This window comes from Struthio camelus, chromosome 10, assembly GCF_040807025.1.
Source record: "Struthio camelus isolate bStrCam1 chromosome 10, bStrCam1.hap1, whole genome shotgun sequence".
Classification (NCBI taxonomy): Eukaryota; Metazoa; Chordata; class Aves; order Struthioniformes; family Struthionidae; genus Struthio; species Struthio camelus.
In genome coordinates, this window is record NC_090951.1 from 21,968,680 (window position 1) to 21,991,464 (window position 22,785).

The following is a 22,785-nucleotide window of genomic DNA, read 5'->3' on the forward strand; positions in this document are numbered from 1 at the left end:
TTTCCAACACTGACCAAGATTTTATTTTATTTTTTTTTAAACAATAAAAACAAACAGCTGTGCTCTGAGCAAAACCAAAGATCTCAAAAAAATTCTTTGAAGTTTACTAATAGCATTGCAAAGTAAGGCTTCCCAAAGTGTTTTATTGAAATAAATTATTTTCACCTAAACATCGATGCAACTCCTTTCATTAAATTCACCTTTAAATGTCCTAAAAACCAACAGTAAAAAAAAAGTTACCAATAATTCTAGATAATACTGGGCTCCTTCTAAAGGACAGTGATACTAGAACTCACTCCTCAAATTTAAAAATTAAGTCACTGCCATGTAAAACTCAACTATGCAAGCTAGCATTGGCGGTTCCAAGTGTATCTCATGTCAAAAGTTCTTTAGAAAAATCAAAGGTTAGCAGATTGGACTGCAGCTAGCCTAAGGTCCAGCTGCCCCAATTCTCCTAGTCTTTCTGAATAAACTCAGGGTGATGCTGTGGGGTTAAAAATAAAATAAAATGCAAGATATCAGAGCTATCTCCAGCCTCCTCATTGAAGTCCCATCTGTATTGCTCTAGAGACCAGAACAGGCAGGCTTCTCAATTGTATCCCACTGCTATATGATAACACTGAATTCCCGGGGCTAATAACCTCACCTTATGCCCCCTTTTTCTTCACTTCGTTCCTCTCTGTCTCTGCCACTTGTTTCTGGCCATAAAAGGCAAAGGAAAATAGTGCAGCTCTGGGGAGCGAACAGAGCTAGAAGTCAGTGAGTGCAGAAAAGCTCAGAAGCGGTAAACAATTTTATACTGGAATCAGTGTGAATTAGCGCTTCACTGCACAATTCACGGTCTTATTTTCTTCTACTTTATGTAGCTAGACAACTTTCATCCAGTCTAAGCACTCACTTTCCAGGAATACTACTCCAGCCCTTCAAGCTGGCCTACGTAACACTCTTCATTCACTCTCGAGACGAACGGTAACGTAAGAGCGGATGCCTGCTCGTCTAACACAGGGGTTGCTGCAAATTCCTAAGCTTTCTTCCCTTCTTGGAATGACTCTCCCTGATCTCAAGCTAAACATGCCAGTGCCCTCTGTGACCTGTACACACAGCTGCTAATTTGGAACACGCTCTTTCCCCAGCCTCTGCTGTGCAGTCAGCCTAATACCTCATGCTAGCTGCAGAAATCATGCCCGTGGTTTAGAAATTGCCTTCGTTTGTGGAGGGGATCAACGTCACATAGAAAATATTACAAAAAAAGGTTAATTTGTCAGCTGTCCAAACATTATTAGACCACATGCTTTATACAGCAGAGAGGCAGCCAGCTCACTCGGCAGCACAGCTAGCTGAACTCTGAAGAGATACTTTCCTGCTGGTATAGAAAGCGCAGGTTTCCTTGTATTTAATTTATTTATTCAACATTGCTCACGAGGCAGAGAGGAGGGAGGGGCAGCGAGCGCTAAGAGTTTTGTTGCATCTGAAGTCTCCGTTCGGCGGCAGCCGCTAACGTTCTGCGACGGAGGGTGACGGGATCAGCAGAAGCACCCTCAGATGGAGGGGGCCGCTCTGTAGTCAGCTCCTCATCAGAGGTTTTGTTTAAATAGCGCCTGCAGAAGGACAAAGGAAAAGATGGATAAGTAGAACCCACCTCATTTTGGCTCTGGAAAATACCTCACCGGTGCATCCAAGAAATAAGGCAGATTAAAGGCATACCGAAAGCAGGAAAATACTTTTGATACACGCACAGATACACTTAAGCTAGCAGAAGCGTAATTTTTGTGCAAGATTCCTGTGCATACAAGAGGGAGCCAGTTCTAAAGGTCTGGGCTCTATTCTTAGCTCAGTGATTACTGAGACTTCAGGTGAGTTACTTAATCTCTCTGTCTCCACTATTCCATCACTTAAGATGGGGCATTGTCTACCAGAAGAATTAATTCACCCGTGTTAACAAGTAAGCCTTTGAAAGCAGAGGTGCTAAGGCTGCAAAGTGGAAGATAATGCAAAAGTACAAGGAAGCAATTTCTAGATTTCACATCCCAATACATTATAAAATACAGTAGTGTGGAATTCCACACCTCTTAAAAAACACAGAGGAAGGGAACTGGAATAAACCGGAACATCCAAAATACTTTGCCTCCCCACGTGACATTTTTCGAATGTCAAGGAAAATGATTCTGAGAGCAAGCCTATTTATAGACAAACTCCTAAAAGCTGTTGTCTCACCCATTATTCACATGAGAGCATTTCAATGTGCAAAAAAAACCAAAGAATATGAGCAGCTTATCTGGTGACACCAAAGGATGCATAACCCAATACAATTTTGGTAGACTTTTTCAATATTTTCCCTAAGACACAAAGGTAGAGACAGCATTTGTTCAAGATAAAGGTTTCCTCTATACCATTAAAATGTTTTTCCTTCTCCTGTTGTTTATCAGCATTGGATGTTAGCACACTTCACTGGAATGACTGTAAGTCATGTAAAAAAAGAGTTAAATACTACATATAACACCTATTATTAGCTGGACTAAAAGAATCAGTTAAAGCCAGTCAGTGTCCTCAGAAGCGTTGACTTACCAGTTAGCCATGAGTTCCTTTGAGGTGCTTTAGTAAGTAATACTCTATCAACCCTATGCCACTTAATGCTAAAGACACATACTCTGTATCTGGAAAGCGTGATGTCTGACAGTCATATCAGCTGTTACAGCATAAGCAGTGCAGGCTGACACCTATGCTAGAAGGCAAGCTGAAGATACACTAGAGGACTCAGCAGAAGTAATGGTCTCTCACTTACTATAGGACCAAACTAAAACTCACTGAAGCTGGAGAAATCATCTGATGATTTCAACTATCTTTGGATCAGCACGTTAGGAAGCTGTGTCTGCGTTGGGATCTACGACACTATTTCAGAATTGGGCTTATCAGCAATGGTTGTTTTAAAAAGCATTCTCAGACTACTGTAGCAGATGCATTCATTGCTCCCACTACATTTAGCATCAACCCAATCTCTCATCGGTCATAATCCATTTGAAATTCATTCTGGGGGTTATAATTGAGTGGCTTGGCTGTAGTTTCAGGGAGGAACATACTTTCGAGCTTGCTGCAACAAGTCCTCCTTCCGCTGAACCAACATACGCTGTCTTTCATCAGCTGACTTTGAAAAGCGACTTCCCCTGGCCTCAAAATCTTCTGTTTCACTAGGTTCTGCTTCCATTTCACTGAATTCCACCATTTCTTCCAGTCTTGAGTTGAGTTCAAGTGGCACTCTCTCAGTCTAAGAGAAAGGGCAGGGGAAGGGGGAGGAAAAAGAAATCATAAGTCTGTGAAAAGTTTGCTAATAGGGCTTCCACTATAACAAGCTATAAAGAGCTGTGATTTTCAGATACACTGGAGGAAACTAGACTCTCACCTATGAACCCAATTCCCTCAGTCTCCTTTGAAAATCCTAGCCAAAATACACAAAGATAACTCAAAGCATGTTCAAAGAGCCAATATTGTACAAGGCTGTATGTTTTATGCCATGTTGGAAAGTGATCTCCGAGACATTAAAAATTAATTACTCGAAATTAATGCTCTCTCAAAGTGGGGTATTTGATATAGTCAGATTCTGGAGCTGGCTTGATAAGCAATGCAACAGTAAAGAGTTCAAAAAAAAAAAAACTCAGAAATCCATATACTAAGGAAAGAGTACCAAACATATTTGCAGAGAGGATGGGCCACTTGAGACAGGAATTGCCGATGCTGCAGTTCACCAGGTTCTGCAGCACCCAAATTATCATGTACTTGGGCTGCTGGGGCAAGGCCGGCAACTGTCCTAAGCAGTGCGTGTCAATAAAAGAAGCTGGCAGCCCTGCTCATAGTACCTCCTCACCCTTGACAGCTGGCTGACAACACTCATGTGAAAACTGAGATGATGAATGGTGACACTGGTAAACTAGCATAGGTGAAATCATGTATCCTGATCACATCCTGTCATACACTATCAGGTCAGCTGTTGGGGGGGGGGGGGGGGGAAAGATGTTGCTAAGCACGGTAACTTCAAAAAACAAGTCACCTCAACCAAGACCTTATGAGTTTAGCCATCATTTGGTACTCCGGCAGATTACTCAAACAAGTAGGAAGCATCAGGGAAGTATTACCCAAGTCAGGTCCTAGAGTCTCCGGTACACAAACTGTGCAAGCCTCAACAGCCAGTCACCTGCATAGAGCAGTGGACCCACTGCGTAAGTCCTAGCAGCCTGGCCTCAGCAGTACTACAGTGTGCAACACGCAGTTTTCAACAGCTGATGTGCGAAACAAGTTGAGTCATTCCGAAGCCCTAGAGATATACTGGTAACTCCATCTCACTGATGCAATGCCTTTAGAGAGCAAACAAACAGCAAGAAAAATGTCACTTCCTATCAGATAGGTGAACCGACAAGGAACTGTCAGGACCTAAGCCAGAACAGTACTGACATTGCAACCTCAGACACAAGAAGCATTTTCTCAGCGTACTTCAACGCAGTGCCCTGCACACTGGAATCTACAGGAGGTTCCCCATATCACACACTAATGTCTTGGGGGTGATGTGACACCTCAGAGCACTGCCTTATCTGAGATGAGGAAGTAAGAGCGCCACAGAATGATCTTACCCACTTTATCCAGGGCCAGAAAGCCCAGAGTCAGTCTCAGAAGACCTTAGCAGAGCCAGAGGAACAGGTATGGAGCACCCTCGACTACTGCTTCTGATTACCAAATCAGAAAACAGGTGGACGAGGAAAGGGGAAGTTTTGCTGAGATGAAGCGGTAAGAAGGGTACTCACTATTGTTAAGTTCAGATACATTCACTTTTTTCCCCCTGGACCTTGTGTATCAGAAGATAGAAGCTAGGCTCACCTCAGCCTTTTCTTTTATTTTTTCCTAACGTTACAAAGATGCAAATATCAATTCCCAGAGCCTGTTCTTCTCTCTGAGCACAGGAGCAATTACTTAGGAGGTTTTAAAGAGAGAAATACCAAAACTTAAGAGTAATGAGGGTTATGTAAAGCCTAACTATCAGACCAGGTCTCAGATGCAGAAACCTGCACACTTCAGAATCTACTCCTCTTATAGGCTGCAGGAAAAAGGGAACTAGTTACATGAAAGCCACAGATGCCTCAGATGTGTCTCTAAATAGTGTCACCAAGTATTTCAGCAATGGCAACAAACTGGCTTGTTAAGGAGCGGCAACAGTTGCACCAGGAAAGCTTCAGCTTTATAAGGACAACTTTCAAGTCAGGTCTGAAGAGTCCCACCCAATATCCACTACAGATTACAGAAGCAGATAAACAAAAGAATTTTTTTTAAAGGATAATTGTAAAATAAACTTTAGTACCTGAAAACACAAGCTTTCAGGAAAATAGCTATAGCTGCTCAGGCATCTGTTGTTGTTGGGAGTAATAACAGAGTCAAAAAAAAAAAAAACGTAGGAGGGCAAATATAACATAGTGGGGATGGAAAGAGAGCATGCAGTCCATTATGCATCCTCCTGGCAGCACTACCGCTTCAATATACGATCAGAAAAAAGTATGCGCGTGGCTTCTTACTAAGTGTTAAGGCGAAGATAAGGCGAAGAACCAGGCAATATTTTGGAGCACTATCTAGCAAGTCTTTAACACACTTGATTCATACCATGTTGGCATTTAGTACTATCTTTAAGTTATATCAGCAGAGAGACTCCAAAATTACAAGTTACATTTAGGGGAAAAAAAAAAAAAAAAAAAAAAAAAAGAGAGAGTCATTACCTCTGTCTTAAGATCTTTGAACCCTCTACAGAATTAAGTCATAACGTAGCACAGGAATCAGAGGATGTTACCCGTAAGGAAAGGTGCTTTTATCTGAGCATGTCAACCCTCATTAGCAACGTTATTTCCAAAGAGCAGAACCCTAGCGGGTTTGCCACTTGCTGCTGGAGACTTACAACAATTCTCAATTGACGTATTGATTAAAAATAAAATAAAAAAAAACTTAAAAAAAGGAAAAGCTTGAAAGCTTGTAAAACATACTCTAAGGCTGCAACACAAAGCAATCGGAGAGAAATCCACTGCCTGGCTGCCATGGTCTCTCCCAGCTGTATCATCAAGTGTGAAGTTACATCTATCCACTATTTGGAAATGCAAGTCTCATCCAGAGGAAATGGTGGCTTCTTACATCCCTCCCCTCCTACGTATAAAAAGCTGCTTAAAAATCAAATGCAATCTGCTGAAGTAGCCTGTTTACTACTAGATCCTTCCAGATAGGCAGAGTTTGGCAGACTACAGCAGCAACACATGCTTTTGGCAAGACTCATTTAAGTATGCCAGGTACTCAGTTAAGAACTGACATCAAATGTGAAGAGACAAAAGAGACTGGAGTTCCCCAGAGGACGCCTCTGCTCCCAAGTCTTCTCTCAGCCGGAAGACTAGTACCAGTAACAGAGTCAAGCAAGGTGGACTCCTAGGTAGATCTCTGCGGCAACATAACAAGGGTGATCCACTTGTTTTAAGCAGCCTAAACTAATATTCAATGCACAAAGCAATTGGATTGGCCTAACATCCATTGAAAAGCACTTGCCTCCTGTCCAGGCAGGCAATGTGTTCAAACACAGAGGCCTCCCAAAGAAACCTTTCTGGGACAAGGTCAGCAGCAGATGAGGAATCTCTGTACCACGTTCAACTGCAGTACGCAGATACTATGGTAAGGATACAGCAGGAAGGAGAAAATATGGACCAACATAGGAAGTAGGTCAGTATGGCAGGACTAAAACCAAGAAGTCACAGCCTTTAGGGCACAGCTTCTCACTTTAGTTACACACCACCAACTTAAATGCAAACAACCAAAGAAAAGGGATTGGCTTAGCTGTCCAATTTGGGGCACTAATCTATAACGCTCTGCACGTAACAGACAGCAGCAGCTAGAGCTTCCATTACACCACCCAGCAGCAACTTTCTCTTGGTGCATGGCAACATCAGTCTCCCACTCAGGCCTTGGCCTGTAAAGCCCAACGTGCACTGTAAACACCCATCCAATAAAACCTGAATTGTCAGACCCAGATCAAGATTTTCCTTCCTACAGTTCTGCATCTCCTGCCCCAGGCTTTTGCATCTCAGCCCTGCACCAATCCCCCCCCCCCACACACACCTTTTCCACACCCTCAACTGCAGTATCAAATCAAATGAAAGCTCTTTTTCTCTCTTGGAACATGCTGATGGGGGAACTGCCACATGCGGTTCAGATTCGAGCAAATGACAGGCTGGCTATTTAGATTACTAAAGGCTGCAGCAGCCAGAAAGTCACAGACCTAACACATTCACTCCTTTTCTGAACCCGGATGAAAGGCGGAGCTTTATAAAAATAAAAAATAACATGATTTTGCTACCACTGTGAGGGAAAAACAGAAGTGGAATGAGACTTTATTCCACTAGGAAGCTGATTTTTTCTTCCTGCCTCATTTTAGCTAACTCAAGTTGATTAACAAAGCCCTTGGAAAGGAAGGGCAAAAAGCCATTCTTATGCTTTACATGTAAAGGGGCTATTATTTCTTAGCCCTGTTTGCATCCCATCCCATTCTTACCAAAGCTCCCTATGTCTCCGAGGGCTTCCTCCAGAACACAAGAGAATTCTTACACCAGAAGAGAAATACTATTCATTTACTGGAAGTCTCTGGAGACTTCCCGAGCACGAACAGGAAGAGGAAAGGGAAGAGGAAGGCATTGACTGTCCTGCTCTTCATATTCCACAGATGGTGACAGCATTGGCAGGTATGAACAAAGACATGATCTTTTTCCCTAAGAATGCTTTCCTTCAAGGAAGGAAAGAAAAGTGTATGGATAATTCTTTAAGAGACCACCATGATGAAGTCTTGACAGAGATCACAGCACTTCAGAATCGCTGTCTGACAGCATTAGTTCTTGTGGGAAATGCAAGAAACAGCTGCCACCGACCCGATCTGGTACTAAACCCAATGCACTTATGCTTCCACATGATTTCAAGTTGTGCTTTTGCTCTTCTTTTTTATGCCAAGTTACCTGAGTGACAGCTTCCGTATCTTCCTGATCAGTACTATGCCGCTCCACAGAACTGTTTAACGCAGGTCTAATGCTATCTGGACGCTGAAATGCAAACATCACGGATTTAAAACAGTACGTGAAATGGCAAAACAAAACCAAGTTCTGTGAACGCATTCAAATTCTGCTTTCTGCAACATCATGTGTTACATTCGATTTACAAACAGATAAGTTAGCAATAAACAGAATGCTTTCTGTCAAGAGAGAGTTCTGTCTGCTTCCTCACGCACACAGGCTGAAACCACGCTCCAGATAACACTATCTGATGTGTGCACAACCAGCATTCAATATTCTTATCGAACAGAAGCTTTGTTCCCAGACTGCTTTACTGAAACCTGCTATTACTAATTAAGAACAAGATGTTATTTTGCTGACTACTTTCTTTGCAGAAAACCTTCTTAAATGGTACAATTCAATTATCCGTCAGCAGAGAAAACAGCTGGAAACGTTCTAAAGGCTCTGCACCAGAGCAACCAAGAGCAGCTGCTTCCACTGAGCAAATATTTGTCTGCAGTCTAGGTAGAGCATTTTCAATATATTTTTGGTACATGACTGAATATACTGCATTTACTGAACTTTAAACAAAGAGAAAAAACAAATCCCAAGATTTTTACTATGACTAGACCTTCCATAATGTGTTTGAGACTATACAGGCAAGCACTTCATGCCTCCTGCAGTACAACTACATCAATCAGTGGGCAAGCTATAGCCCATGGGTGATAGTCTCCGACTTTCTTTCATGAAGAAAATATCCTGTATTCCACACGGAAAACAGTAGCGCACACCTTTCTGTGAGACGCAACCTAACACCTTAAAAGGCCTAAGGCCCACAGCAAAATATAGATTCATATACGTCAATCATACACAACAGAGAGACATTCCGATTAGGTCAGATGTTGCAACATGAAGTGCTATACAACATATGCTAGAGAGCCAAAACGGGTTTGGCCCTTCCTACTGCAAATTTGCCTACACATAAAGCCTGAAAAATGATACGGCATCAAGCTAAGCTTGAGTCACCAGCACTTCAACTTACCTCATTCCCCTCACTCGTTCCTAACGAGCTCTGATCTGCGATAAGTAAGAAAGAAAGGCATTTTGGTGCATGAGCTCATAACTTACCTGTGTGGGGAAAGGTACCTGGATGCGCCCCTCCAAGATGTTGTCAGTCGTTATCTCTACAGAACGAGTTAGCTGCAAGTCCTGTAGAACTAAATGATAAGGAACCTGAGGGAACATCTCTTGAATCTGATGGGCCTGGAGAGAGCAAGGTTTGTACAGTTAGTATTAGGGACAAATAAGAGTTAGCTGTAACTATCTCAACAGAAAGAGGGGGGAAAAGTGAACAGCTCAGAGATGCTGCTTATGATATGACCCACATGCAGAAAGAAAAACAAATTAAAAAAACCAAGCTGGTTATCAACTTACAGGACAATATTTTGACTCCACTGAAACAAGCAGCAAAACTGCAACTCCTACAGAGATGCCACATGATCCTGAAAATTTAGGTTCCTGAACCGTGCTTGTAGATGCTCAAAGGCTTCAAAAAACTTCCCAACCCTCTTTCTATGGCAGCCTTTTTTAATAGAGGCCTATAAAAAAAAACTGATGCTCGTGACCGAAAATTAGCTCAACCTTTAAGAATCACTTTTCTTGGTCCCAGACAGATTTCAAAATGGAACTGGTACGGACAAGTAGCATAAGTTTTAATAACCTACTCTCTCCAGTCGCCCTGCCTACAAATCTATTTTAATACCATCTGAAAGCTCAGGTAAATTAAGCCCAAGTTATCAGGGAATTGTGATTATTGGATTTCGAGTTACTTAACTAATATCCAAATGAAATAGAGAAAAGTAAAAGGGTGGACAAAATAATATGCTTTTTGAGTCAAACGGCTGGACTTTATTAAATACTAACATCTGCATTTTAAATAAAGCTGAAAGTTGCAAGGAAAAAAAAAACTGAGAATACCAAAAGAAAAAAGGGTGGAAGAGGTTTGGAGAGCAAAGCAAAAACGATGCACTAGCTGACAGTAAGTTCAGATATGAGCAACTACAGCAAACCTAACTCCCCACTGTACTAACTTGTGACCAAAACAACCGATTCAGCATTTCAGCCTCCAGTCTTTGCCTTTAAATACTTCCCTAGGGTTTTATTTGATTACACAAAGGAGAATTTCACTTAGTTTCCATTATAGTAGTTTGCTAACATGGGCCTTTCCATTAAAGTAGACATTTTAATATAAGTAGGTACTGTACTTATAATTATGCATGACGCTAAGAAATTATTACCTATCCTTAACAAAAACCCATTTATGTTACTAGGTCCAGAAAAAAAGGAAAACTAAGAGTTGACCTTCTAAAGTAAATTGCTCTCCCCTCCCCCTCCCTCCCCCAAAAAATAAATCCCTCAAAATTGTGGCTTTATCCTTTTGAGGCTTAAACAGCAGAGAAGGCTACGGAAAGATCTCACAACCAGATTTCATCACTGTCATGAGATATCTCACTGAACACTTATTAACATGCCACACGACATGGTAATTTTAAGGATTCAAAGGAAATGGCACTTCTCAAACCCAATGAATTAAGTCTTACGACGTCCTATCCTTGCCTTTTCAGACTACATTTGAGCGTCTGTTCATGAAGCCATGAAACCTAGGATTTCATCTGCAACATTCCTGACATCATCATGAATCAGCAAGAGTCAACTGCACTAGAGAGAGCCCCGTTTCATACTCCCAAGGCACTCGTATCAGCTGTCTTGGACTTGGTACTGTTACAAATAAATATTGTAACATTCTAAAACTATAAAACGGGTTTGATCAGTCACCGCTGGATGAATGACAAAATTCACTGGTTACAGACTCAGACCCTTTGCTACTACAAATTGCGTGTGGAAAAAAAGTACTGGAAAAAACTAAAGAAGTTGCATCAAGCAGGCTGGTGAAAGGACCATCTATCTGCATCAGCTACATCCCACAGAAGGTACACAGAGTTTTGCTCCCTCATTTATCCATCTCCAGCCCTGTCCTTCTACATTTGCACAATTGAACCATCATGCAGCCCTAAGTTTACTGAAATAAAGCTGCTCTCACTGAAGAGACTGCTTTCATGTGGCATCTAAACATTGTTTTGACTTCCTTCCCACTTCTGTTCCCTAGGTACATGCGCCCCTTTCCCTCACAGCACAAACAGGAAGGCTCAGGTGCAACCTGTTAAGTGGCCTTACCATAGCATTAAGTTGGGAGTTGCTGGCTTGTGCAATACCAAGGATGTTTGTAGTATGCATCACTTCCACTGAAAAACTGGGCAGCCAGCTGGCAATTCGAGAGCCTAAGAATAAGAAATCACAATGAGAGTCAAGCTGGAATATAAGAGGGTCTCAGGAGGCTAAGTGCTTCCACATATATTTAACACAAGTCTTCATATTTCCACAAAGTACATACGGGGAGCTCTGCAACGCAATCCATCCCTAAGGTCCTCCAAAAATAGGGATGGCTGGAGTAAATAGGTAACTGCCAGCCTCCCAAACAGAACACTTTCATTCCGGTGTGTCTTTCTTGAAACACACGCTATCACCGTGGCTTAGCAATCTGAGGGCAGGAGGAGGAGCAAGAAAACAAGGATGTCTTTTTTCTTGTTTTAATGTTCCTATTAAGAGGGAGAGTTAAAATAATCCATGGCCAAATTAAATTCTGGAACACACAAATAACTCCAGCAATTTTAGTAAAAACAGGCCTGCTTCTAATATGCTAAATCTGGTCCCAAACTGGGTTAGATGTATGTGGCTGACATCACTGAGAGATTATCACTGCACAGGGACACAGAGTAACTGAACAAAGTCTCTGCTATAATTAGGGGCTCAGGCTCAACCGATCAGGGGACATTGCTAACTCCTCACCTCCATCTCCTTCCTCGTTTCTGTTTAAATAAATAAGTGGATGGTTTGCTCCAAGCAATTTCCCCTTGCCTCCACAGTAATTTTGTGCATCTCCAAACCACAGGAGAGCGCTGGGGAGGATAGCTATCAAAAAGCTAAATATAAGCGTCCTTTGGAGACCTAAAACACACCCTGAAAGTGGGAGCCACGCAGGAAGCTATCAGCAGGCCTCAGTTACCCAGAAACGTCTGCTCCTTCTCTGCTTATCATTCTGCCGCCACCAAGCTCCAAAGATTACAACAGCAGAGAAGACCAGTAATGGTTCACTTTGCAAGTTTGAAGCACCTCAGCTACACACACGACGGGAGCTGCAATAAGTCAGCACCCAAGGACGAGTTTTAACATTAGTAAAATCTACTGAGAACCAACAAAATTGCCATCAAAAGCCTAGAAAACTGTGGCAAGCAAGCATGCACTGAAGTCAAAATTACCAAAAAATTTGGAAGAGATGCAACAGAAATTTTCATCTCTTTCGAAATGTTTATCTGTAGACACAGAACTCGCCATGACCTGAAACCACATGTGAATCACTTTGTGAATACTTTTGACAATACACCACTGAGATCACCAGAACCAATATCTAAGACTGTTCTAGTTATATGTTGCCTAACAAGGAGCTTCTGTAGAGTTCTGCACCTGACCAAGTACTGCAAATTGAGCTGCAGACAGGGACTTGTGAGAACCTCACATAACCTAGAGGTAGGGGAAAGATCAACTGTTAAGCCATACCACACGGTTTGCTTCCTCAACAGTCGCTCATTAACCAGCCATTTGGTAGGCGAAATAAAACACATTAATACCACGTTCTGTTGGTCAACATGGCGTGCAAGGAATAAATGCCAGCGTTAAAACTGTGACCCACAACAAATCCGGAAAAAGGGAGCACTTACTTAACGCTGCAAAGTCTTTCAAGAAATCCCTGTAGCTGTGGACAGTCTTAAAAGCATACATCTGAACTCTCGCAAAGGAACCCTAAGAAGGGTATTTGACAAACTCCAGTAGAAGTTCCAACTGAAACATGGGCAGAATTCACTTCTACGGAAGCCTGCTCCCTTGTTCGTTTGGGTAGCAACGTCAAATCTGCTTAACTCACCATCAAAGTGGAAGAAGTGATTGTGCTGGTTCAAGCGTGGTCTGCCTTCTGCCACTGCCACTGGCACCAAATTCTCATCTAGATTTTCCCTTTGGTGCTCCTCCCTCACGTGATGGCTGTCAGTGATATTAAGAGACATTCTGCAGGTGGGACAAGACGTGTCTTGTTCAAGCCAGGACCGCAGGCATGAGCTGACAGAAAAACAGAACATCATAGTGAGCTTACAGCATTTGTCTAAAACATCAGTATCACAAGTACATCAATTAGCCGAAGCATTGTCAAGGAGCTTTCTCTCACACTTAAACGGATGGATATGCAATACCTAGAAATAACGTTGATGGGTATCCCAGAAGTGACAAAAGCACTACAGTAAAATCGACTATTTTCCACCACTTGGGTCATCAACATATTGCACATAGCTAGCGTGTTAACACTGCCAACACTATATAGCTTCATCTCTGTTACTACAGGAAAATAACCCTGCACACAGCCAACTCTGACAAACCTCTACCACAGCTGCACTCAAAAGGTCACCTGTGAAACACCTGGAGTGATTTACCACCATACTGCTGTTCCTCAGCAGCCCCATCACCCTGCAGGTAACACAACTCCCCTTCAATCTGCATAAGCACCAAGTCCTAAAGGTTTGCAGTAAGCCAGCAGTGGTTACGTTCATTTTGGACTGACAAAGAGAGAAGGGCTCAGTCACCTACAGCTCTTCAGTAGTAGGACGATTACAAATAGGTCAAGGTGGGCAACACCTTAGAGCAACAGCTCTTTTGAAAGCTACTGTCTGCCTCCTAAAAGATAAAGGAGAGACTTTCAAAGGAGCCTAACAGATTCAGATGCCCACTCCCATTAAAATTAATTAGTATTTGAGCACACAACTGATCTCAGCTACGTGTATCTACCCCGTGATCTTCTCTTCTTCTCCACATAAATGGGTATGGATAAACTCCCATGTAATTGAAAATGGGCTCCAACAAGAGCTCCATGTTAGCAAAATCACCAGGCTTTGATGAGGACAGAAACCACTCTTAGGTTGTATATACAGCTATTAATTTTTATTTTTATTTTTTAAATATACGCAAGCTTAAGTTATCCAGTGTAACACGTTTCGTCCCCAAATGCACCAAAAAGGTAAGGGTAACCTAGCTTCAAAAAAAATGCAGAAGGGTCATTTTAGATGCAGAGAAAATGTTTTGAAGAGACCCTGGGCTTCTCCTCAAGTGCACAGTAGGTGATTAAGCATTCAGCTGATTCAGTAGCATTTGAAGAAGTTTCTGCAACTGAAACAAATTACCTCATTACAGACTTCTTGGAACACACATAAATATTTATGACAAGATTTGTCATAAATGACAACAAATTAGCACACACATTATAACCTCTGGTTTGACAGCTAACAAGAAAAGAGCTATTTGCAAAAGGGAATTTGCTTATACTACACCACGGGGACAATTTAACTGACCATGCATGTTAACATTAATCAAATGGCACTTCAGAAATTCCTGACTGAAGCCCCGTTCCTCTGTTTGTTTTTACACACAAGCATGAAAACATACTGCTGCAAAAGGCCAGGAAAAGGCACGTCTAGCTCACCACATTGTCTCCACAAGCATCTGCTCTCTGTTCAGAGACAAGTAGATAGTGTGATCCTCTGGCCAAGAGCCTCCCAGCTCCCAGCAGCTGTTTTGAGAGCTCTCCAGCTGGACGCTCTATTTGTTTAACACGCTTCATAGCCCAGATGGACTCCTACCCCCCACATGAAATCATATAAATAGTCCTGGCCTCCATGACTGTCCTGGAGCACCCATCATCATTTAAGGATGCACTACGCAAAAAATATTTATTGTTTTTCCCTTTAAAGTTGATACCTGAAAGGTACTGAGGGGGCTAACTCCAATTTTTCTTCCTCACTTCAAAAATCAATGCACCTTCAACAAAGAAGTGAAGAAAGGGAAAAAACAATCTGCTACACCAAATACTTGCACAGCAAGTTGGGATACAGACTTCCAATTGAAATACCACAACTAAATAGTATCTAACTCATTAGCTGACAGGATGCACACGCTTACCTTGAGGGAAAAAATGCACCAAGTGAAACTAACTCACACATGAAAATGACGGAAGAGAACATGATTTTTACTTAGTGATTAGTAACAGACCAAGATGACACAGAAAGTAAACACCTATAGCTTTGCTGATAGTTGGTTACTTGTCATATTGCTATAACTTTCAGGCCTTGCGCACATAACGCTTACTTCCCCCAGTCGGCCCCACTGTCTCCGTCCCCAGAAACATACTTGTGGAAGAGATGGCCGCACGGGAGTTTTCGTGCGGATTGCATGGAGTCCCAGCAAATGGCACAGTCGTCATTATTCACCGCTAGCTCTTCTGGTGTTGCAACTGCAAACCTACAAAGAAGAACAGAAATGAGAGCCAAAAAACTAATTACGCTAGATCAACACAGCCTTCTGGCCACAGTCCTACACTAAAAACACTTATCCTCCATGTCCGCTTTTCCTTAGGTGAGATGTGCCGGCAGGTTTATCTTTTCTATATCTAGGATTCACACTGCAAAGGAAGATTGAGTCTCCTGCACACACCTCTCCCATACCTTCTCACAGACCTATTTTTCTTGCACACATCCCCAATTGCCCTAGGTTCAGAAAACTGACTTCTTATCTTCCAAGGAACATGATCATTAGGTTGTGAAATTCAAGTCATAATCTGCATCGATTTGGCTTATGTCATTTTTCTAAATGTATTTCAACAGCTGTATCAGTTAAAACTTCTTCTTGGGATCATAAGCACGTATGGTCTGACTATTTTTGCACTAAGTTTCCCCCTGCCAAAACAACTTGGTCTTTGATTTTTATTTTTTGTTTGTTTGTTTAATTACAATCAGCTAGTAGGTAGCATCCAAAGACAGACAGTATGGTGATGAGCGGTATAGCAACATTTCATAGTACCGCTAGCATGTTCATGCCTGAAAAATGACTAAACAAACCCATGGAGCGAATTTCTATTGGCAGCTTCAGGAAGAAGCTAGAATGAAGTTTTTCAAGAACAGTCAGAATGACAAAAAAAAAAAAAATCACATCAAATCACTTGAACAAGAAGCCCAAGACACTTGCAACTCAAACAGCTTTGTGAGTAGCTTACAGAGCGGTTTAGCTGTTGCATCTACTGAATAAAAACAACACGCTGTGGGTGAACTTTGTTACGCAGCTCTTAATCAGTTCCTGCAGTCATTAAATGACTTTTCACAAAGAAAACCTTGGCAATCTCCAGAGAAGTCTCTTTTCTTCTCTAAATACATCAGCAGGCATCAGAGCTAGTCAAATCCACTGAAGTCTACAACGAAGGTGGCACAGCCACGTACAGAAAGAGGAAACCATCCTGAACATCCTGCTGCTCTTTATATGACTAAGGGCTTAGCTGAGCTGGGAAGACACTGAAACGGAGAAGCAAAGATCTCTGACATCATCCTAGGTTTTAGGAGGCCTCTCGATTTCTCTATATTATCTCCACATAGGGGGACGGACTAAAGTAAACTCAGGGTGCTTTCAGCTCCACTGCAACTATACAGTTGGTCTAGAGTTGGCTTCAGGTTTAACAGACTCTTTCCTCAACAAGCATTTTTTTTTTTTAAAACTCCACCCAAAAGAAAAAAAAGGTAAAAAAAAAAAAAAAAATCTATTTACATTTTTTAATGAAAGTTCATTAAAGAAAAGCAACAATCAAGGGAAGATGAAGACATTTTTTGAGGGGATTTGACACCTTGCACATGCTCATTCCTACATTATTCTGGACAGAGGAGCAGCAGACTTCCTGAGTATGACTAGCCCAGTGCTGACACAATGTCTCAGCTATAGTCCTGGGATCCAGTACCACTGCAGACAAGATTTGCTGCATTAAAAAAAAATACCTAAAGAGGTGCAAATCGTAATATGCATGCTCTTATAGTTTAAACTTTTATTTAAGCCAAGTCAGTTTTTTTTTTTTTTTTAAATAAGCTACTAACTTGAAGGAGGCAGGCGACAGTCTTTCATACTTAAAGCTGAACATGTTTTTTCTCAAATTAAGATTTTGATTCCATTTCAGTATATGGTATACAGCTTAACAAGTTAAGAGCATTTACAGCCTGGCACTAGGTTATCATATTACCTGTAATAGGTAATATGATCTGTTTTTTTTATCTAATTCTAGTTACACCAGTAAACGTTTCCATCAGAGACAAAGCTGATGCTTCACAACTGAGACAGGCACAGCTCTGCAGAGCTTATGCCACCCCTACTGCTTAGGGTACAACAGAACATGAGGGAAGAAATACTGGGCAGGGGGTTTCACCCGTTATCAGGAATGCTGCTATCATGAAAGTCAATCTTACATATCTGTTAAACCCCAAAAGTGTGTCCCTTGCAACAAACAACACGGAAACAAACGACTTGTGTAAAGACTTAACAATTGGATTTGCAAGCTGTATCTCTCCAGCCTACCACATGACACCATGTACCAAAGGATCACGAAAGAACCCCAACTTCTTGATCAGGATTCTTCCTCCAAGATCCAAATCGAATCCCCAGAGCAAATAAGAGGCTCACCTAGCTTCCATGTTTCCGACCACACGCAGGTAGTTCTTATGCCGACGAATTCTTCGCTGAACTTCATGAAACAGGTAACGCAGCTGCATAAATATCACCAGGCTAGCCATTGACAACCAAATATTGCCAAATAACTTGGAAGAAAACAGAACAGTGATCAGAAAAAAAAATACCATGGGAATCAGGACTTACAAATAGGAGAAAAAAAACCTGTATGCCAGACTAATCAATAAAATAAACATTAACATAGTCTGAAGGGCTCTGGGTTTTCCAATCAAATTTACCATCGTCACTACAAACAACAAAAACAAAAAAACAGAAAGCCAAATGTTCTAACACCTTCTTCTCATTGTTTCCTGCTTGCTTTCAAAGAATCGTTACCTAGTCTTTATAAATAAGGGGTGAATAGGAGAAGGGGATTTAGCAGAAGGCACATTTATTTGCAATATTTCTGCCACAAGGAACTGCATCAGGTCTTAAGAGAAAAAAGTTTGAGAAACCGACACTGAATAATTTTTCCTCTGCTGAGACCTACTCAGATTAATCATACACCTTCACAAGAATTGCTACTCTTTACATCCTCAGATACAACTTCAACAGCACAGCATTTATAACAAAAATTAACTGCATTCAGTCCTTTTCAGTCTGATGTGCCCTACTGACAATGAAAACATTTCATTTCTCTTGATGATTCAGTTTGATATTGCTAAGAGACAAAGCTAATCAAACATCTATTAAACAGATACTCATACAGCAGTCAATACGTCATTAAAAAGTTGTTTCCAAGGACTCCAGTTACACAGGAAAAAAGAATGCTTAGAAGTCTACTACAGTTTCCTCTTTAAATAAAGAGCTTCTCTGTAACATTTGACTCAGAAAAGCATAAAATATGTATGCCCGGTACCCTTCAGATTAAGACAAGTCCCTTTGCTCAACATTATCTCCAGTATTTCATACCAGCATATGAATATGATGCATCAGGTCAAGTGAAAGCAAGGTTAGCTCCATGACAAAATCCGTGTAGTACACATAAGTGCCTTTGCCCTCCCACGTTCCTTCATGGTTGAGATCCCAGAGGTGAATTACATATCTGCAAGAGCAGGACCGTCAGCATTGTTCTATATTTTCCATTATCTAAAATCTCTAGCATTCAGACTATTTTATACATTTCTCAAACAACTTCTGCATATGGTTTCTTCGTCCTTCCTAAATGCAACGCACAAGCTCTGCGCTTACCTTGTCTTTCTAACGTGGCTGGTTTCAAACAACACCCTTTGAAAAAGGCAAAAGGCAAGCAATGCTTAGCCCGCATTGGCGTTACAGAGACCACCATCGGGCAGAGAAGATACTGTAGCATTTGCTAAAAACACTTGCACGAACTGAGAGCCAATCTTGGGATTACTTTCATGCGTACTACAGGTCCATGGTTTGCAACCTGAGAGGTGTTTCTCAAGGGAGGCACTACAGCTTAGTGAGACAGACCTGAAATGCCAACGGTGGCATGGACAAAAAAGTTTTCTGTTCTACACATCATGGTCCACACGTACATACACACGAGCATATGCACGTGCATCCAATTTTTTCTTCTAGAGTAAAAGTTCCAGAGATTACGATCACCTTCAAAGAAAATCAGTGTGATGACATTAAGTAGCCTAAATCAAGCCCTGTACAGCAGCACTAATAATCCTTTTTTATCTATGCCTCAGGCACAGTACTATAAACACCCGCTAAAACTATCTGTACATTGCAGTATTTGCATTTAAAAATTGTGCTGTCTAAAGTTAATAACCTTTGCCCATCTCCAAATATGCGTTTGCAGTTCAACAAGGTAACTACATACACTTCTTAAAAACTGAAAAAAACCACACCCTATCTGCACTGCCTTCTTGGAATGACTATCACATAAAACATAGCCTACTTACCGTAAAATCACATGAGCAGTTCTTACTGTAACAAGCAGAGACTGTAGAAGAGAGAAAGGTACATTAATATCACACTTCTGTCATGGGACAGTTGTACTGCGGCAGGAGCTGAAGGGCTAAAACACACAACGCATTTACTGCAGCTTAACAAGTTACCGCGTGCCAACAGAGTCGCTATATGTGACTGTAGGGGTGTGCACTATACCTATGAAGCTTATAAATACTTCTAAATTTTTCCCGCTGATCTTTACGCTAACGCGTTCACACCTCTAGTCAGGAGTACGCTTATGGGCAGCAGACACGCTACGACCACGCTCTGTGCTGTCCTATCTTGTCTTGTGAAGAGCTCAGACACAAAACACTCGTGGAACAGCCACAGGTGTTACCACTGTAAGTCCCAGTTCTTCCCCGCCATCACCTGGGACGTACTATCGCTTTCATTTCTTATCACTCTGCCAACGTCGAGATCACAACCTTACCCGCTACCTTCAGCTGAAACTAGCACACCTCTCCCCATCCTCCTGCTCAAGAGGAATTCGAGGAATCAAGCAGTAGCAGGGATGGCCAGAAGAACCATGGAAGCACTTTCAAATACATCCCCCCTCTGCTGAGGGAGACGTGAACACTGAGAAAATAATTTCTGTTAGTCATACCTACCTCTCTATGCTAAGTAGAGAGAGGAAAAAAAAAAAAAAAGCGAGCGTATGAGAAAGCGTAAGTAGATCAAGAGTCTATTCTAAAGACAAGTCATTGGAAAAGTCTGCTTCTAGAATACCTAACCATATTTCCACATGCTCTTGTCATCTAAGAAGCGGCCCCATCAACTCCCTCCCTAACCTGTCAACCCCGCAACGCCCTATCCCTCCGTTGTAACGCCCCATTAAATAAAAAGTAACACAGGATGAACGCCTTTCAGAGACCACCCACGCTACCCTTCAGTGAGCAGGGGCCAAATGACACTATGAAGCAGGGGGTTTAGAACGAGCAATTGCAAATCATTTCTGTAAAACGGATTCGATGGCACACCTTTGCATAAGTAGTAAAAACAGTATTGGAAAGCGTCAAAAAAAGGTAATGCCCCATTACAGCAATAAAGTCCTTATTTTGAACGTTTTTTTTTTTCCTGCTCGTAAAAAATATTCTTAAAAACATGCTTCTCTGTACACGTAATGTTTAGTAATATCCAAAGTTTTTGCCAACTGTTTATTAGGTGGCTTTAAAAAACGCGTGTCTGTGATTACTTCACAACCAGCACAATCTTCTGTCCAAATAACGGCTTCGGGATAAGACACACAAATCATTCAAACAGCACAAAAAAGGCAGTCAGGAGCGCAACATCAAGGCGCTACCACTGTGTTCTGCTCTCATCAGGAGCCATCTTCCATAAAAAACTTAAATCGGCTCACAGACTGCTCCTCTCAGGCGTGTTATGAGACCTTCTTCTGGCTCCCGCTGAAACTACCGCATCCGGGGGACAGAAAGAGACTACACCTTGTTCGCATGAGGTTTTCAGGAAACCACAGAGCCAAAGTAAGTATGGCCAAATTCTAACCTTGCAAGCGGTAAAACAGAACGATTTTCTCATCTGCTGGATGGGCACGCTGTTGAGCACAGACTTATGCCAAAAGCAGTACATACGGCATAAAATCTCCAATAAGACAGACATCTGTCAAGCCGAAGAGTCCAGGCCTTGTAACTTTTAAGAGATTAAGATATAAGGCAGCATTTGGGATCTGTGGGATTTTAATACTTCCTTGTAATTCACCCTTTTTGTTGCCAAGATATTATTTATACTGGTTAGTGCTGAGCCAGCAAGAGCAGCAAAACTGAAATCATCATCTAGCACAGACGCGGCCAAGGCAACGGTCCCCAGCTCCTACACCGATTCCAGGCGACGCATTTCTACGTTCCAACGTGAGAAATACTTCCCGGAAAGTAAAATATTTCATCACGAGTTACACAACGCCGTAATCTGAGGTTCTAAGCCTACAGCAGGACGTTTTCAGTGACGACACCTGAAAAGATCTTGCTCTGCTCAAAACAAACTGCTTCACTCCGCGTGCGCTTGTCCCCTGGGGACTCTATGACAGAATACACAGCTTACAGACATTACTCATGTAGCTTAGCACACAACGGGAAGGCGCTTAAACACTCAGACAACGTGTGCGGCATGAGAAGCTAAACATAAAATATACTATTATCTGTAAGGTACAGTTTTAAATACTTCTTACAGCTTTAAATACTGCTATCATTATATGTGTTTAACTGACACGTATGGAACAGGATCAGGGCATAGTTGCTACAGGAAGGCAGTAATTCTTTCTTACAACAAAAAGGTGCAAAATAGACTGGACGTTACATGCTAAACTGTAATTCTCCAGTACCACACATTAAACAACAACAAAATGTATTGTTTATTCAAACAAAGAAACAAAAACAAAAAAAAAAACAAACAAATCAGGCTGTCCTCATTTATCCTTCTCTGGGCACTGACAAACAGCCCAGAACAAGGGGAAGCCTACCTAAAACCTGAGGAAAACATCCACACTGCTTTACTGAAAACCCTGAGCCAGCAAGCTAAATCAATGTTTGCAGTCAGGAGGGAGACAAAATAGCTTAATGTAACTTAATGCAATTAAATATACACTAATGGAATACGCTTGGCAGGGTCCCTCTCGAACAGCATCGTGCAAGCCACCACCAAGAAAACAGTTTAATCTTCCTGGTTTAATGCTTTTTTGCTGAGAGCTTGCAGACTGCCACGAGGTGTCACTGTTAGGAGCTGTAAGAAGGAAATCCAAATGTTTTATCCAAGCGAGGGAAACTACTCATGGTCACCGTCCCATAAAAGGTATATTAGAAAAGGTGCAGAAAATGGCAAAACATCAGACAATTGCGTATAAGGAAAGATTAAACAGACTAGGACTCCTGCTTGGAAGGAGGGTCAGAAGGGGAACAGGAGAGAGGTCTGTGAAATCATAAACGGTGCAAGAAGGGTAAACAAGGTATGACTCTTTGCTGGTTTTCCCGCCACAAATTTAAGAGGTGATAACCAGGAAAACTATCAGGCAGGAGATTTGGCACAACTAAAAGAGCTCCTTTGTGTACACAAAGCCCAGTTAAACGTGGAACCCATTGCCTTTGGAAATTGCAGAGGCCAAAGTATAAAT

The 22,785-nt window shown here is 41.8% G+C and overlaps 1 protein-coding gene across 4 annotated transcripts in view; it reads right to left on the reverse strand.

Annotated features, from left to right (window-relative positions):
- Positions 1-22,785, reverse strand: part of AMFR (autocrine motility factor receptor) — a 30,524-nt gene continuing 7,739 nt past the window's right edge. For all 4 annotated transcript variants that reach the window (XM_009678246.2, XM_068955581.1, XM_068955580.1 and 1 more), the window contains exons 5-14: positions 19,616-19,656; positions 18,651-18,783; positions 17,694-17,827; positions 15,390-15,500; positions 13,084-13,274; positions 11,280-11,383; positions 9,174-9,308; positions 8,013-8,096; positions 3,078-3,262; positions 1-1,598 (exon numbers count right to left, since the gene is read on the reverse strand). In XM_009678246.2, coding sequence (XP_009676541.1) covers positions 1,451-1,598; positions 3,078-3,262; positions 8,013-8,096; positions 9,174-9,308; positions 11,280-11,383; positions 13,084-13,274; positions 15,390-15,500; positions 17,694-17,827; positions 18,651-18,783; positions 19,616-19,656 — 1,266 coding nt within the window. In that variant the 3' untranslated portion in view covers positions 1-1,450. The remainder of the gene's footprint in view (positions 1,599-3,077; positions 3,263-8,012; positions 8,097-9,173; positions 9,309-11,279; positions 11,384-13,083; positions 13,275-15,389; positions 15,501-17,693; positions 17,828-18,650; positions 18,784-19,615; positions 19,657-22,785) is intronic.